The sequence below is a fragment of the Saccostrea cucullata genome, unplaced genomic scaffold (assembly GCF_032062105.1).
Source record: "Saccostrea cucullata isolate Sc308-1 unplaced genomic scaffold, CSIRO_AGI_Scuc_v1 ctg103, whole genome shotgun sequence".
Taxonomy (NCBI): Eukaryota; Metazoa; Mollusca; class Bivalvia; order Ostreida; family Ostreidae; genus Saccostrea; species Saccostrea cuccullata.
The window spans coordinates 202,450-219,073 of NW_026937060.1; the positions used below are offsets into that span (position 1 = coordinate 202,450).

The 16,624-nt window shown below is 31.8% G+C and overlaps 1 protein-coding gene across 4 annotated transcripts in view; it reads right to left on the reverse strand.

Annotated features, from left to right (window-relative positions):
• Window positions 1-14,844: 14,844 nt before the first annotated feature.
• The window catches only part of LOC134247152 (putative aminopeptidase-2), a 62,287-nt gene continuing 60,507 nt past the window's right edge, over window positions 14,845-16,624 (reverse strand). For all 4 annotated transcript variants that reach the window (XM_062729486.1, XM_062729485.1, XM_062729487.1 and 1 more), the window contains 3 exons: window positions 16,210-16,350; window positions 15,782-15,863; window positions 14,845-15,320 (listed from right to left, as the gene is read on the reverse strand). In XM_062729486.1, coding sequence (XP_062585470.1) covers window positions 15,180-15,320; window positions 15,782-15,863; window positions 16,210-16,350 — 364 coding nt within the window. In that variant the 3' untranslated portion in view covers window positions 14,845-15,179. The remainder of the gene's footprint in view (window positions 15,321-15,781; window positions 15,864-16,209; window positions 16,351-16,624) is intronic.

Sequence of the window (16,624 nt, forward strand, 5' to 3'; positions counted from 1 at the left end):
AACCCATTTATTTTGATTTACGATGTGATATATAACAATTTTAAAGTGTTTCATGAAAATATGTGTAAGGAAAAGTTCCTTACGCATGGAAGTGATGAAGAGTGTGAAAGTTGTCCTATTTCTTTTAGACAGTCAACCTGTCTTATCCAATACCTTTGTATTTCGTTTCTCACCTTTATTTTTCTTTTCCATTTCACTATTTTTATGCTTCTAACTCCGCTTTCATTCAGTTATCCTTCATACTATGTGTTGCGACAAAACAAAATGTCTCCGAGTGAATTTCGCATAAGAAAGGATTGCTGTTTATTCAATTACATAGAAGTTTTACAAAATCATATACGCTCTTTACAGGTGTTGGAAAAGCAATGGGACCTCCTTTTGAAAGACGAAGAAACCCAGCAAGAACGTCCTTAAGAGTTACTTCTTACAGTTACGTCAGAGGAACTGTTTTCATGTCTTTTTCATCGAAACAGATTGAATTTTTACTTTTAAACCAATTTACTCCATCTAGTATATGAGTATATGTTGTGGCTTGATTCTTTAATTTAACGAGATGAGGAAAAGCAAGCCTTATATATATATATATATATATATATATATATATATATATATATATATATATATATATATATATATATATATATATATATATATGAAATAAGTCTATTTCACTATTTCACTGTTACAGGAGAACTTCGAATTAAAATTCCAAATATTTAAACGGATTTATCTTCAACTTAAGGACATAATCATATTATTAATACATAAAAAATAACCCAAATAATATAAAATTTATAACACGAATAAATATATTCCTGTTATTATAATATCGTCTTCTTGAAAAATTACCGGCAACCTTTGACTCTAAAAATCAATCGTTCAGAAAGTAATCACTATATACTGATTTTGCTGTACATATGCGAAGTAGATCGTTCAGTTATATTTTCAAATTATGTCTTCACTGAATTATACAATGGAAATGTATTTACTGCAATAGAATTAGATAATTGATGAATGTTATTTGCGGTTTTTCTTTATTTCTTACCTGACTTAAAAATCCAAGACTGAATAAAATAAAATAAAAAAATCAACAAATAAATGAATTTTGTTACTGGAATTAATATGTGAATTTTATCCAAAAATATGATTTATTAAACTAATTCCATGTAATAGATATTCAAATCTGAGAATAGATTTCAGTAAAGGGTTTTTTTTTTTTTTTTTACTAAATAGACGATATTTTTGTCTTTATAACAATTTGTATCATTCAGTATGTCAAATTCATCAAATATAAAAATAGGAAAAGAATACCATACGAGAAATATAAAATTAATTAACATATTCCTTGGAAATTATAGGAAAATAGAAAAATTTTATGTTAACTAATACCTCCTTAAATAAGTCACTTATCTTGAAAAAGAATAATCGAACATATAGACCAAATGTAATGATATCTTCTTGTGCTAAACGAAAAAAAACATTTAGTCTGATGGAGTAAAAATAGTCATTGCAGGATTAAAAACCGTTATATTTTTTATTAATGTCAAGAAAAATGCTGATAATGTTGATATGGCCTTGTTTCTAATATGGTAAAACTTAACTAATGTCATCTTATTATGTTCCACAAACGAAGTTGGGGAACATATTGTTTTTAGTCTGTTTCTTCTTCTTCTTATTTTTCTCCTTCCTGGGCACTTATTTGTCCGCGAATGATCTTGTAAACTGTTCATCCGATGTAGGTAAAACATTTTTAGGGTAAGTAGACATGTTATGTAGATTTGCCGAATCAAAGTCATTTTGCGCGCACGTGCAACACGTGAAATGACCAATATAATAGATGTAGCCGTAACTTTTCTATTTTTTGATGGAATGTTTTGAAAATAATAATATAAATATAAAATACTGTAGAAGCACAAATTTTCGTGGGCATAAAATTTCGTTGTTTTGTCTTCAAAAATAGTTTTGTGGGCATTTAATTTCGTTGTTGTGAAAGTAATTCTATTCAATATATAGTCATATAAAATTTCGTGTGGGATTTAATTTCGTTGAATATTGTTAACAACGAAATAAACGAAATTTAATCCCCCACGAATATTTGTGCTTTTACAGTAGTAGTATAGGCAACAAGACATGGTCAGATTATCATGAAATCACGCGCATGCACGTGCGCTTCGCTCTGCTTGACTGATACTAAAGTATCAATATCTTTCTTGTTTTCTGACAAAATACTTTGAAATTTTAAATATAGTCATACATTAGAAGGTTCTACAACATGATATATAGCAATTATCATGAAAGCACGTGCATGCACGTGCGCTGCAATCTGATTGGCTTAAACTTTAAATGCCTATAACTTTCTTAATTCTCAATAAATCAGGATAACATTTAGAATATGAATAGGTATAATAGATTCCTATATTATGCTTCTGTCAAAGTTGAACGCATAGACATGCCAGCAAGTGCGCATGCGCAATGCGTAAAATGACTAAAATACTTGAAAAATAGTAACATTTGTATCTGTATTATTCTCTTTAGATTCCCAGGAATTCCTTAGCCAACATGTCATGATCATCTTGCAAATGCATGCGCGTGCGTGCGCATGCGAAATGTTTAATGATATATAGTTGATATCATTGAAACTTTTATATTCTTAAATTAAATGCTTCGACACTGAGCAAATAAAAAAAAACGTATTGCAGGAATAAGGCACAAAAAGGGATTTGGGGAGCGTTTGGGGAACAAGTGTAACGGTCCCCGTTACAATTAACACTAGTTTAATCTGTCCTTGAGTAGGCAGTTTATATTTATATCTAGAGAGACTGCATGCAAGTGTTCTTATGATAATGATTATAAAACCTGCATGTGTAAACATTTACTTGATCTTTCTATTAGCTGATGCCAAAACGTTTGAATGACATGATTTTGTTTTACCTGTATGCAATTGTTTAAATTCAAATGATTTTATAAAAATCTTTTAAAGGTATTTTTTATTATTTCTGACTTTAATTACTGTCAAATCGCTTATTTTTAATTATTTGAGATAAAAGTAAAAGTTCCTTGAGATATTGAAGAAGTGTTATATCATGGTGCTATGTAATTTGCACATCGTGCAGGACATGAATTTGTGGTTCCCTTCATACTATGAAAACAGCAAACTATAATTACCCGCAGTTTTTTAAGAGCATTAATTAAAAAGATCTGTTAATATATACAAATATTATGCACTGTGTATGTTTTCCAAGAAACAAAAGTTGGCACCTCTACTAAACGTTTTCCAAAATAAAATATGTTTTTAGATATGGTTTCTCGGAAACTGAACTTCTCCTACAATTAACTTTTCAAGTCGACGGCTTTCTTTTACTTTAGAAAGCAATATACAAAAATAGCTCTTCACTTAATCTAAGAAACAAATGGGCCATTTTAAAGAACATTTACATTGTCTACGAGGAGAAAGACATTCAACTAGAACTGTCCAATAGGGACAAATTTCCCCTGCTGGGTTTTTTAAAGAAGGTGATATACAAAATCAAATTAATCTTGATAACTTTATATCAAATTCATTTTGAAAATAAAGAGCTGATCATCCAGTAATGAAGACAGACAATAGGTCACAATTAAGAGAATTAGAGAAGAGAGATCTTTAATTCTTGTGCCAAATTCCAGGAGATATAGATAACACATGCTTGATAAGAGATGCCTTAACAACTTCCCACACCAAACTCATTAATTCATCTTTAACTGGATGCATGCATGTCCAGTCATAATTCCCATGAGACAAATTAATTTACATTATCTTCTGTGTAATGTAAAAACTGTTTCTAACACTTGATGATGTTTCTTTTTTTTTTTTTTAATGAGTAGTTTTAAGCTGTAATTCACATTTTTGTACAGATATTCTAGATTCTATGTCTCAAACCTTATACTAGTACATGAGGTATGAAAATGAACAAGTCAAATAAAAATGAAAAACACCTGTAAAATGCAGAAAAATGAACACATAAAGTTGAAAATTCCAGGTGCACACCTTCATATGGTGAATAATAAGTGTACAAATTTTCAGAAAAAACCTTGCAATAGTTTCTGAGAAACGGTCTTTAAAATAAAAATGAAAAACATCTGTAAAATTCAAAATAATCATCCAATCAAGATGAAAATATCAGGTGCACGCCTTCACATGGTGAATAATATGTGTGAAAATTTTCAGACAAATCCTTCCAACTGTTTCTGAGTAATGGTCCGGACAAAATCTCGTCTACAGAAAGACGAACAGACGGACATGGTGATTCCAATATACCCCCTAAACTTCGTTTGCGGGGGGTATAATTACTCTATTCTTAAACTTTTCCCTTCTTACAGTGTACCCCTTACCAAGTTTCCTTCTGGAAAGTTTTTAAATTAATCTTTATTTGCCGCCTTAAGAAACTGAGATTAAAAGAAGAAACCATCTTTTATAAATAACGTAATATGCACTTAATAAGTTGTTACTTCCCCTGTATTCATCTATCGTTTGATTGATTGATTGATTGTATATTGATTAACGTCCCATTCGAGAATTTTTCATTCATATAGAGTCGTCCATCTACCGTTTGCTTGTTTATCGCTAAATCATGTTAGCGCCCCTTACGCCAAACTTAATATCTTATGTCAATATAGTTTCACAAAGTCTATGCATGTATTTTATCAAGCTATTAACAATTTACTTGATCTAAAGAATGGCCCTTAGAAGAAAAAAGTTTAGATCTTATTTTCGAGTTTTACTAGTTTAATTATTAGATACTTTGAGAATTTTGCTTTTTGAATCATTTTAATGTACCATTTGGAGTCATCTCTTTTTAATTTTTTTGTTGGAAGGATATTACCTTACATTTAGTTTAGAAGAGTAAAAATGTCAAAATTTGCATTAAGACTATTAAAACAGCTTAATAAAACCGTCAGTTTTGATCGCTTTATTGCAGGATTTTATATCATCAAATTGCGCTTATCGCAGACACATTAATAAACTGTCCTACTTAAAAGACCTCTTGTGTTGTTACATACTTTTAATATGAAGTATATGGGGGGTAATTATATAATCGCATTTAGACGATCCAGAACTTGAATTTTGCCAGACTGAGTGAAGTGTAGTGAAAACTGTCTAATCCGACACCTGAATAATCCGACACACTATGAATTCTGAAGTTAAATTTCTATCCCATTTTGCTATTTTTCACATTTTTACACTGTACAATCCGACACCCTGTCTATTCCAACACAAAATTTTCTCCCAGTGTATGTTGGATTAGACAGGTTTCACTGTATACGTTTGTTAAATGATCAGGAATTTTGATGCTTTCTTATCGGTCTAGACGACTTCATCTGAGATGTACCTCAGAGTGAGTTCACCTCAAATGAAGTTCCGGGAGGTTTATTTGGGTTTTTCCTCTTGACCAATCATACATATGCTTATATTTTCTTCGACCAATCAGATTAGACGTCTTAATGAATGTGTAGTTGTGAATGTAAATATGGCAGACGCTAGTACTAAAGTCCATTCTTTACAATTGTTAACTGTTCAAAAATAATGATTTTGCTTTGTTACACATGAGTCTTTGTATTTTATAGTTTATATTTAATCCAACTTATACTTATAGCTCCCTTTCTAAGAAAGAAATTTTTCAGTTTTGAATATTTTAAACATTCCAAACAGCCAAAATGAATGTGAATTACCATGCACATCTATATTGGATTCCGAAACTTCATGAAAATCCCTACAATTAAAGATTCATAGCGGGTTCCAGTAAATGTTAAACCTAGCCACTTCCTTTACTCCTCTCTAAGATATTAACAGTAGTGAAGGAGAAACTTCAAGAGTACTGTGCAACAATATATACTAAGTGTATTTGAGAAGTGGTATAAATCAGATGTAGATACTTAAAATTCCAAGGAACTTTCGGAAATTTTGAAATTGCAAGATTTTACAAAAATCAGCAGCTTAAAAACTTACTTTTCAGCTATATACACAACCATTCTCCACGATAAATATAGTCCAGGCTTTTTAATATCATTGGGAACTGCGTTTTCAATAAAAATGGAACTCATAATTTTACTTACCTTGTCATTGGTCATTTGCAAAATGATTTTGTTAAAAAAACATTCTGATTGTACACACAAGTACTCTGAAGTTGAAATTAAAAAGATGCTTGAGTTTCTGACTTACAATTTCTATGTGGTTTTTGGAGTCCAGCTCTTCTAACAATCTACTTGAATTCTCATGGGATACCAATTACACCCCGTTATTAGAAGACCTTTTTCGTATTCATAGGATGCAGAATTTGTCCAAAATCTTATACGTGAAAAAGAGGTAAATTATTGACAAACAAAATGGTGAAACAATAATATCAGCATTTTCATTTAAAGTCATCAGTAAGTATAAGTTCTATGGTTGATACAATGATCTTATCAGTAAATACAATTTATCATTGTGTTAAATGCTGACTGACGTTTTTCATATTAATTGTTAGTCCATCATCTCTCTACTGAATTCTAGGCAGATTTTTTCGTTACTTCCCGATCATGACAAGGGGCATTCAGCGGGTGTGACCAGTCGGCAGGGGATGCTCACTTCCGCATGGCACCTGATCCCAATTCTGGTGTTTTTGGAGGTCTGTGTTTGCTCTGACCCTATTTTGTATTGTTTTATGGAGTTTTGAGCTTGAATTCCATTTGTATTCTATTTGTTACTTCCATATATTTCATGAAACCAAGTGTTAAGGTGTAAAACACATGTATATTGTAAAATTCCTGATTTTTTAATAAAACGGTTATTGTCTTTTGAATTCGGTCTACTCGTGACTAAGTGGACCCGGTTAGGTATTAGTTGACCTCGGTCTTCGGCCTTGGTAAATCAATACCTGACCAGGTCCGTGTAGTCAAGAAAAGACCTCATCAAAAGTCAATAATTGTATAGAATGAAGCAATTTTACTAAGTCTCAATCTAAAAAAAATCTAAACATTCCTAGAATTGGTTAATACATTGTTGAAACATTGTCTCTACGTGTATCTTTCGCGTTTCTATAGGAGTGAAAATTTTTCGAAAGGGACGTTAAACAACATACAATCAGTCAATCTAAACACAAGAAATGTATACATTTGACTGTAAATATTGTTATTATTGAATTACTTTTTTTTAAAGAAGATTCCTCACATAAGATTGAAGTACTTTATCCGGTATTTCTACAAGTAAGCAGAGGAGGGTGTATTATATAACCCTCCTTTAGAAATGGCATTATCACAGCATTTGGTTATTTTTTTCATTTTGAAAACAGTATAGAGTTTATTATTATAGCAAAATAATTAAGAATATTTTTGATATTTCTGCAGGAGAAACAAAATAGATCTTTAAGGAACGTATAATCAAAACATAAAAAAGTATTGAGACGTCTTTTTCCCCTTATGTAATGTATTTTTAAAAAATGTTCCATTGTTTTAAATCTATATTAATTGATCTGATATAATTTACAAGTTCAACCAAAATATGACATTGTCATCTTCTTCTTTTTTTTAATTGTTAATTTTAAAAAATTGCATTTTTTTTTTTTTTTTTTTTTTTTTTTTTTTTTGTAAAATTAATTTTTATTTCTTCAAAAATAGATTATGTTTTTGCATGTGTAATGCAAAGAATTATTCAAACATATTTTTTGACATTTTTTTTATACAATAGCTTTATTTTGAATCAAAGTTTTTGTCTTCATATTTTTCTCCTAAAATGTTCTTTATTTTAAGTCATCTAAAGAAACTTTTTCTTTTTTACAATAAATGTAACATAATGTTGAGATGACAATTCATCATTCTTACTCGATCCAAAAGTCCTTTTAAATAACAAACATGCCTCTTTCCATCGGAATTAATTTCAATAACTGGATCTATAATTAACTGACATTTATGTAAGTTGCATGTAAATAGTTCATTCCAAAAAAGAGGGAGTAATAAAATAGATACACATGTGATGATTTCATAAGAGGCAACCAGACAAGTTGTACCAACCTCGAGTTTCACTAAATGGGTTTTATTTCAAGGTTCGTTTTAAATTAGAATTATTTTACAACCGAAATTATGCAATTGGAATGAAAGGAAAAAAATACTTTATTCCTGAATTTATGAAAAATGAAAGACGCACGTTTCTGACATTTAAAAAAAAATATTATAAAAATAGTTTTACTTATTTTTGTTACATCTAAATCATTTATATATTTATTTTGTTATTTGGCGGGAAATTGTCATGAACGAAATTACTTCGTTAACATCACTCTGTGATTCATCATACAGGTGGTTGATGTTAAAAGGGGCTGGGTCGCTCTTCTGATAAATTGTACAATCTATCATTTCTATTTAAGCCTCCAACTCTGAGTATCCTAAGACCTAAGATGCATCAACTGACAAAGTTTGATGATTCTTAGCCAGTTAGGACTGAAAATATTTCAATATAGCTATAAAATATCATAAGTAGGTCATGATGACCCACTTTTGATTGAAATTTTCTGAGGACTCATGATGCATTAATTGACAAAGATTGATGATTCCATGCCAATAAGTACTTGAGATATTCAAAAGTACGTCACTGTGACCTACTTTTTGGTAGACATTCTCCAAAAACGAAAGGTGCATCAACTGACAAATTTTGACAATTCTAAGCCAATAAATACCCGAGATACTTAAATATAGCAATAAAATAGCTGAAGTAGGTCACCGAGACCTACTTTTTGGTCATCATTCTCCAAAAAGCCAAGATGCATCAACTGACCAAGTTTGATGATCTCTAAGACAATAAGTACCAGAGATACTTAAATATAGCCATAAAATGTCAAAAGTAGGTCACCCTGACGTATCTGAAGACCAAAGAAACATCAACTGACGAAGTTTGATGATTCTAAGCCATTAAGTACCTGAGATATTCAAAAGTAGGTCACCATGAACTACTTTTTGGACGACATTCTCTGAAAACCCAAGATGCATTAGCTGACAAAGTTTGACGATTCTAACCCAATAAGTACCCGAAATACTTAAACATAGTATAAAATGTCAAAAGTAGGTCACCGTGACCTACTTTTTGGTCGTCATTCTTCGAAAACCCAAGATGCATCAACTGACAAAGTTTGATGATCCAAACCAATTAAGTACCTGAGATATTCAAAAGTAGGTTACCGTGACCTACTTTTTGGTCGACATTCGCCGAAAACCCAAGATGCATCAACTGACAAAGTTCGACCATTCTAAGTCAATAAGTACCTGAGAGATACTTAGATATAGCCATAAAATGTCAAAAGTAGATCAATGTGACCCATGATGCATCAACTGACAAAGTTTGATAATCATAGGCCTTAAAGTGTCCAAAATATACCTTAAAATCAATTTGAAAACAAATGCCCGCAAAATTACAAAAGTAGGTCAACGTTACCTACTTTTTCATAAATATGTTTTGAGGCCCTAAGATGCATCAACTTACAAGATTTGATGTTTCTAAACCTCTCAGTGTCTAAAATAATGGGATTTAATGTTTTAAAAAAGATTAGCCATAAAACTTAAAAAGTAGGTCACGGTGACCTACTTTTAAGTTTACATGGTTTGAAGACCCAAGATGCATCAACTGACAAAGTTTGATGATATTAAAGTGTCCAAAAGTTGCCTTAAAATCAATTTGAAAACAAATGCCCGCAAGATTACAAAAGTAGGTCAACACGACCTACTTTTGAGTTAACATGATGTGAAGTCCTAAGATGCATTAATTTACAAGATTTGATGATCCTAGTCTTAATAATAAGCAAAATATAAGCGTTTTTATTAAGTGTAAATCTTAGGTCAACTTTGAAGTGACCTTGAGACCACACCCTTTGCCCTAAGGTAATTTCCCGTGCCAGTTTATATCTTCAACATATCCTAATGCTTATATGTAAGTTTGGTGAAAATCTGCTTGGTGGTTATGGAGAAGAAGATTTCTTTAAGAACCAGTACTTTTGGTTTTATTTTCCTGATTGTCTCCCCTTGTTTAAGGGTCCCAACCCTTTTTTTAATACAAATGGTAGCCCTTGGGCCAAGGATACCTTGTGACAAATTTGACAATGATTGGCCAAGGGGTTCTTGAGTTATGGCCCATATTCTAAAAAGTTTACGCACACCGCACAAATGGCCATAGCATTAGCTCTTTGAGCCTTTGGCTCAGAAGAGTTAAAAATTTATGAAATTTTTCTATGCCAAGTAGTTGACAGCTTAAGATATCATATCCCAAAATTTAAGTTATATCAGGTAGTTAATAAAAAAATAATTTGTTGATCCCCTAGCCTCCTTAAAAGGGGTGCTGGGTTCCTTATTTAAAACATTAAAGTAGTCCTCGGGGACCGATCTTTCAACAAACTGTTAGAATTTCCAAGAACACTTTTTGTGATTTCTATTTAGCTAATCTGTTTTCTTTTTATTCCTATGAAGCAAAATTTATTCAAAAACATGAGAAGAATACACTTGCCATGGCTTTCAACTTGACAAGTAAATATATTGACGATGTGTTATTGTTCAATTATGTACTTTTACGTCGATTCAATATATCTGAGTGAACCTGAAATAAAAAAAAAAACTACAGATTCTGCCGCATTTTTAAATATAATTTTGGGATGGTTTTACTGGCAATAAACGATCAAGGTCAATTAACAATAAAAGTGTATGATAAAAAAGAATCAAATTATATTATTAATCGACTAGTATCTCACTATATTTACATCCACTGAATATTTTCTTCTTTATTTCTTAAGAAAACCCATTGCGTTCATCACTGCATGAACTACATTAGGCATATCACCTGTACAGATTTCTTGATCAGTGGCCGTTCCATCAATGAAACGTACAAAGACGTTCGCATCTTTAACACAATAATTAATATTTTTAATCCTACTTAAAATGATAATTTAAACAGATATAAATATAAACAATAAAATGTCTTTCTTTGTTTGTTATTACTGGAATGAACGGTCGCAGCTATTGCAGAAAAAAATTAGATAACCCGCTTACGCGGGTTATGTATTTTTTCTGCAGCAGCTGCTTCCGTTCATTCCAGTAATAACAAACAAAGAAAGTATTTTATTGTTTTTAAAAATCACCTAAATATGGTGTTAATATCTCCAAACTTATTCGATGCCAAAGAGCATGCTCTGAGTACGATAATTTGTTTACCAAGGCAGCTACTGACAGATAAGTTGATCTTACAGGATTTCAACAACCTCGTTTTGGCATTTTGTAAAATTTATGGTTGTAATTTAAGCATTGAATTCATATTTTTGGACTTCGGTCCTATAACAAACCTGGCTGTGCCGACAAATTCAATACCGCGCGTTCCAGCGCGGTATGATAATTTGTCGGCACGGCCAGGTGTGTTATAGGTCCGAAAACATCCAAAAATATGAATTCAATGCTTATTTTTACACTCTCTAATTTTCTTTCTTCATAACTGCTTATTTCATTAATCTTTCATGTAAATTTAACGCCGGTCAAACCTGGCGTGGTTAATAGACGTAAGAGCCGTTTGTAATGTTGCAAAGTACGTATAAATAACGCAAACATTGCGAAGGAAAAAGTGACAAATTGATTTTAAACGCACATTTGTGGTATTTTTATGTTAATTTAACAGGAACATTGAACATTTTGGTGTTCCTAGATTATAGAACATGCATATAGTTCTTACTGTGTATTCTACAACGTGGTGACAAGGTTTCGCGTGTGTTATAGAGATTTGAACGTCGTGGATTTCTAATGGATATCATACAGAAATTTAATTACCCTGAATGTAAATAAAATGACATATATATATATATTTAGCAAATATAACCTATGATTAGGTCGTACATTAGCTGACTTGTTTCATGCCCTTTCTTTAGGCCTTAATCTTTTATTCAAAATTTGACTTGGCTCTGTGCTCAATGGTTTTTGAATGCCTAGAAAAGGACTAAATTTGTAGCCCTTCGAATTTACCAGTGCTAAAGAATTATTTTGTTCTGTTCTGCAAAAAATTAAAAGAATTTTATACCTGTAATGAAATTTAACATGGAGTTACATAATTTTGATGAGAATAAACGACTCTATATGAGTGAAACATTCCTGACTGCAACGTGAAACAGCATGCATACAATCGGGTGTGATCGGTCAACACAGGATGCTTATTACTCTTAGTCGGCTGATCCCACCTCGGACTTGGTGATTTCACATACCAAAAATTAGTATCTGCAAGCGTTTAGAAAATGTGCAGAAGACAATTTAATTGAATAAACAGACAGATAAAGGGGCAACTAGACGGTCAGACAGATGGACAGAAAAGGAAGAAACTTTTAGTCCCCTAAGGACGTAATTTGTGCTACTTCAATTCACACATGGTATACGTTTGAAATGTGTACATGTATGATTTATTTAATCCCAGGACACTGATACATGTATGATTGATTAACTGTATATTGTTTAATGTCCTCTCGAGAATTTTTCACTTATATGGAGATGCCACCACTTGCCGGTGGAGAGCTGCAAATTTTTGTCCTATATAACTTTGAGCCATTGAGCAGGGAGGGATCTTTTTTGTGCATGCACCTAATGTGACACTGGACCTCGGTTTATACGGCCTCATCCGTAGGACCAGTGTTCACATCCCACAGTGGGATTCGAACCCGTGAGGTAAGCATAAACTCCTTACTTCGCGACTCTAGAGCAGACGCTCTAACCACTGTGTCACGCAGGCGACCACATACTTACATGTATATATACAAATATATATTTTAAATGTTGCCGATTGCAATGAAAATTAAACCACCGATATGCTTCAAACTATAATGATAATATCCTTGATTCCTTTTTTAATTAAAACTTGTGATGGTACCTTTTGTCGTCCTGTACATATTGCCAGCAATTGCAATGACAATAAGAGCCTGTAGAGAGGGCAACACTGAGCACCAGCACTAAATGTCGTCGGTGACATGTGCAATACATTAATTTTATGTTCTACATTCATTTATACAATTTTTTGGCGAAATATTTAACTGCGATGAGTCAGAGGGAGAGATTTTTGAAATTTATGTCACCGTTCTCCCTGTTCAGAGTGCAGTTCAGCTGATTGATTGCTGTTTTTTTGCCCCATCTGAGAATATATTTAACCATATATACCAAAATATACCGATATCTTTATTCAGCAATAAGGTCTATTTAGCAGTAAGGTTTTTTTTTCATCTGACTAATGAAGCCTACCATGACAAGGGCAATTAATTTTAAGTTCTCAATTTAAAGACCTGCAACTTTTCAATTTTGTGTATAAACTGTTTTACGTAATTTCCAATGAACAGAAAATCCTACTTATAATAAAGACGTGATTGTAAAGCATTAATGGGGGGGGGGTGATGCCCCTATATGGACGCTGAATGCCAAGGTAAATGTTTTTTTTTTTTCAAATAGTGGTCAAAAATCAATGAATTAATGTTGACATTCAATAACTAGAAAACTGACCAGTCAGCAAGGGCCCCGCCATGGGGTAGAATTATAAGGGTGCAGCTTATGGAATGATTCAAAAATATATGACAAATAAGAAACAGCAACTGTTATTCTTGAAATTTCAAGATAACTCCTGAATATCCAAAAACCTGTAAAATAATATCCTTGTATTTACATAAGGCAGTAAAGAACAACTCAACACTGAATGTATATCTAAACAATAATGAAGCCTGTGTTATATAAAATGCCAGCCTTCAATGAACGCAAATACATATCATGAAGGCTTGACCTTAACTTAAAAACAAACAGCAGTTGCAGACAAAGGTTTTCATTAATCTTAAAGCGACAGATAAATATAAGCCTTCTAAATTTTCTGCAGTGGACTAAATAATTAATCCAAGGGATTAACTGTATTTCTCTCTCATCATTTTCTTCTGAATTTATAATAACTTTTTCAGTAATGATAGAATGAGGTTTTTATCCTACTACCTTAAAAATTAATAATTTTCTTGAATTTACTTGAAGCAAGAAAAAAGTAAATAAATATATAAATAAAAATAAAAAAAATATATCTTCTTTAATCTATTTCTGGTTTTTAAGAATTCAATGAAATCAGAACTCATTGTGTAGGGTATTTCAACAAAAATAAAGTAAAAACATTTACATTGTATACTTCAATCCAAATTTCAGAGTGTTCATAGCATTGCAAATGGACTTATCTTCAAAGCAAACTTCATTTGCAGACAGAGGTGGTAATTAATCTCAATGTGACAGATAAAGATAATGCTTTGGATTTTCTTCAGGAGGAAAGCTAATTAATCCCCAAGGGACTCATTCTTTGCAGTATTCAGTTTGCAATGGGAACATTTTAAGAAATTATCTCTCTTTGCCAATTCATTCTTATATAAAGTTAAGGAATCTACCCCACCACCCCAGCTCCAAACCAGAGGACAAAGAAAAACAAACTTAGCATCAAAATATGTCTTTTTGCCTACTGAACTACCATACCAAATTTGAACTTAATTGGGCAACCATTAAAAGGTTACTAGAAAAAAAACAGAAAATTTGTGGACAGATGAATGACAGACGGACAGCAAGACGGACGGACAGACAGAGTGATTACTATAGGGCACCCGCAAATCCTTGCGGGGCCCTAAAAATCTTATCACAAAAAGACAAATGTGAAAAACAATGTACCAATCATACAGAATACATGGTCAAGATCAAAGTTTTGGTTCATTAAACTTGGAACAAGGGGCTTTACATGTACACTGTACATCCTATCTATCTTCAAGCTCCAATTCAATATTGGTAATTAAAAGCCTTAGGAATTAAAATACTTATAAATTACAATGGTACATGTATAACAATTTATTGTACATTTATAACCAGTATATACACAGTTTGAAATATTAAGCATAACATAAGCAACTAATATCGAATGAATGAACATCATCCTTACTTTCAGAAAACATAGACATGCATTTCATTTCTACAGTCACACATGAAATTCTTTCTAAACAGAATTTTAAAATATACCAAAAAAACTACGAGGTATTAACATAAGCTTATGCTTCTCTCCTTTAAAAATCTGATTATTGGACTCACACAAAATAATGCTAAAATATATATATAAATGATGGTAATGTAAGTCTTTTAAAATAAAACAACTTATTTAGCAAAGTCATTTTCTATTTTTTCTCAAGCCATTTAATGACAATGTTCATATTTTTCTTCATCCACTGAACGTTTGATTGAACAGCCTCTACAGCTTGGTCATAGGCGCGGGCAGAACGACCCAGATCAGGGTGTGCCTTGCCAAAATCAATCAGCTGGGGAAAAAAAGAGACCAGATTCTTGTAATCTTTCGACATGATTGACAATTCTGGTGTTGTGCTTTTCAAACATACAATGTACTAGCATTTCATACTGATTAAGAGCCCCTCACTTCTTTTTTTTTTTACTTTTTATAATTGCTGTTTTATAAATTCCAAAAAAAAAAATTTAACTGCTGTTTTGTAAATTCAAAAAAAAAAATGTGCGAAGTTATTCCAAAGATTAAAAAAAATTGAATTTTTCATGCATTGGTGCGAAAGACATTAAATGGATACAATCCATTTTCTATTTTTATTTCAACTTCATGTCATACCGGTGCCATTTTATAAATAAATGTCTGAAAAGATTTTTTAAAAAAAAGAATAGAATTGGCATCATCTTGGTAAAAAAGTTCTCATAAAAGTCTCTCTTAAGAATAATAATAGTTTCATTTCCTGTATATATTTATAGTCTATACCTGTTGTAGCTGGTACTCCGTGTTAAATGCTCCAGAAATACTCTTAATAAAGCGTCCCGCATTCCACTGCCCTTCACTGTATCTATAAAACATAGAAGACATTTTGTCTTATAGCCAAAACTGAGAGTGATGTTGTACTCCAGAAACATAATTTTTAATTGTGGCTGAGATCGAAAAAAAAAATTAATAGTCTGCCAAATTTTTTTTTCTGTTTCGAAAAACATATGTGTATTATGTAAACATAGTTGATCACTTCCATGGGTAGGTTTCTGTTACAATTTTTCCTTGTTTACACTGAGCTCTATATACATGTATGTGAAACTCGAATATTAATATCAATAGAAACTATACAAGCTTTTTAGTATGTCAGTTGATATAACTGATACCAAATATAACATCATCTTGGACCAGAAGCAAACACGACTTACTCATTCATGATATAATCCCAGCGGGATCTGATAAAGTTCCAGGCTATGGGTCGACCAATCATCGTACTGCCTACTGACGAGATGACATTCGTACCGTCCTGTTTCCTGACCTCACCGTCAGTTACAGCATACTCCAAAAATCTACGGGATAAAATCAAAATGTAAACTGAAAAGATGTACAAAGATCAAATATGCTTGAATATCTTGTATCTTTCTTCATATCTTAACTGATAAAATACAGCAAACTAATTATAGATCTGGATGATTTAAAAAAAAAGATACTATCCATTTGTCAAGCAGTCAGGTCAGTTGACCTGAACTTGAAAAAATGGAAAATTTGAAAAAAGAACTAATACCCTAAAAGCTTGAAAATAAGCCGCGGCTTATTTTAAGTTTTGGTAAGAAAGTAGGGGCT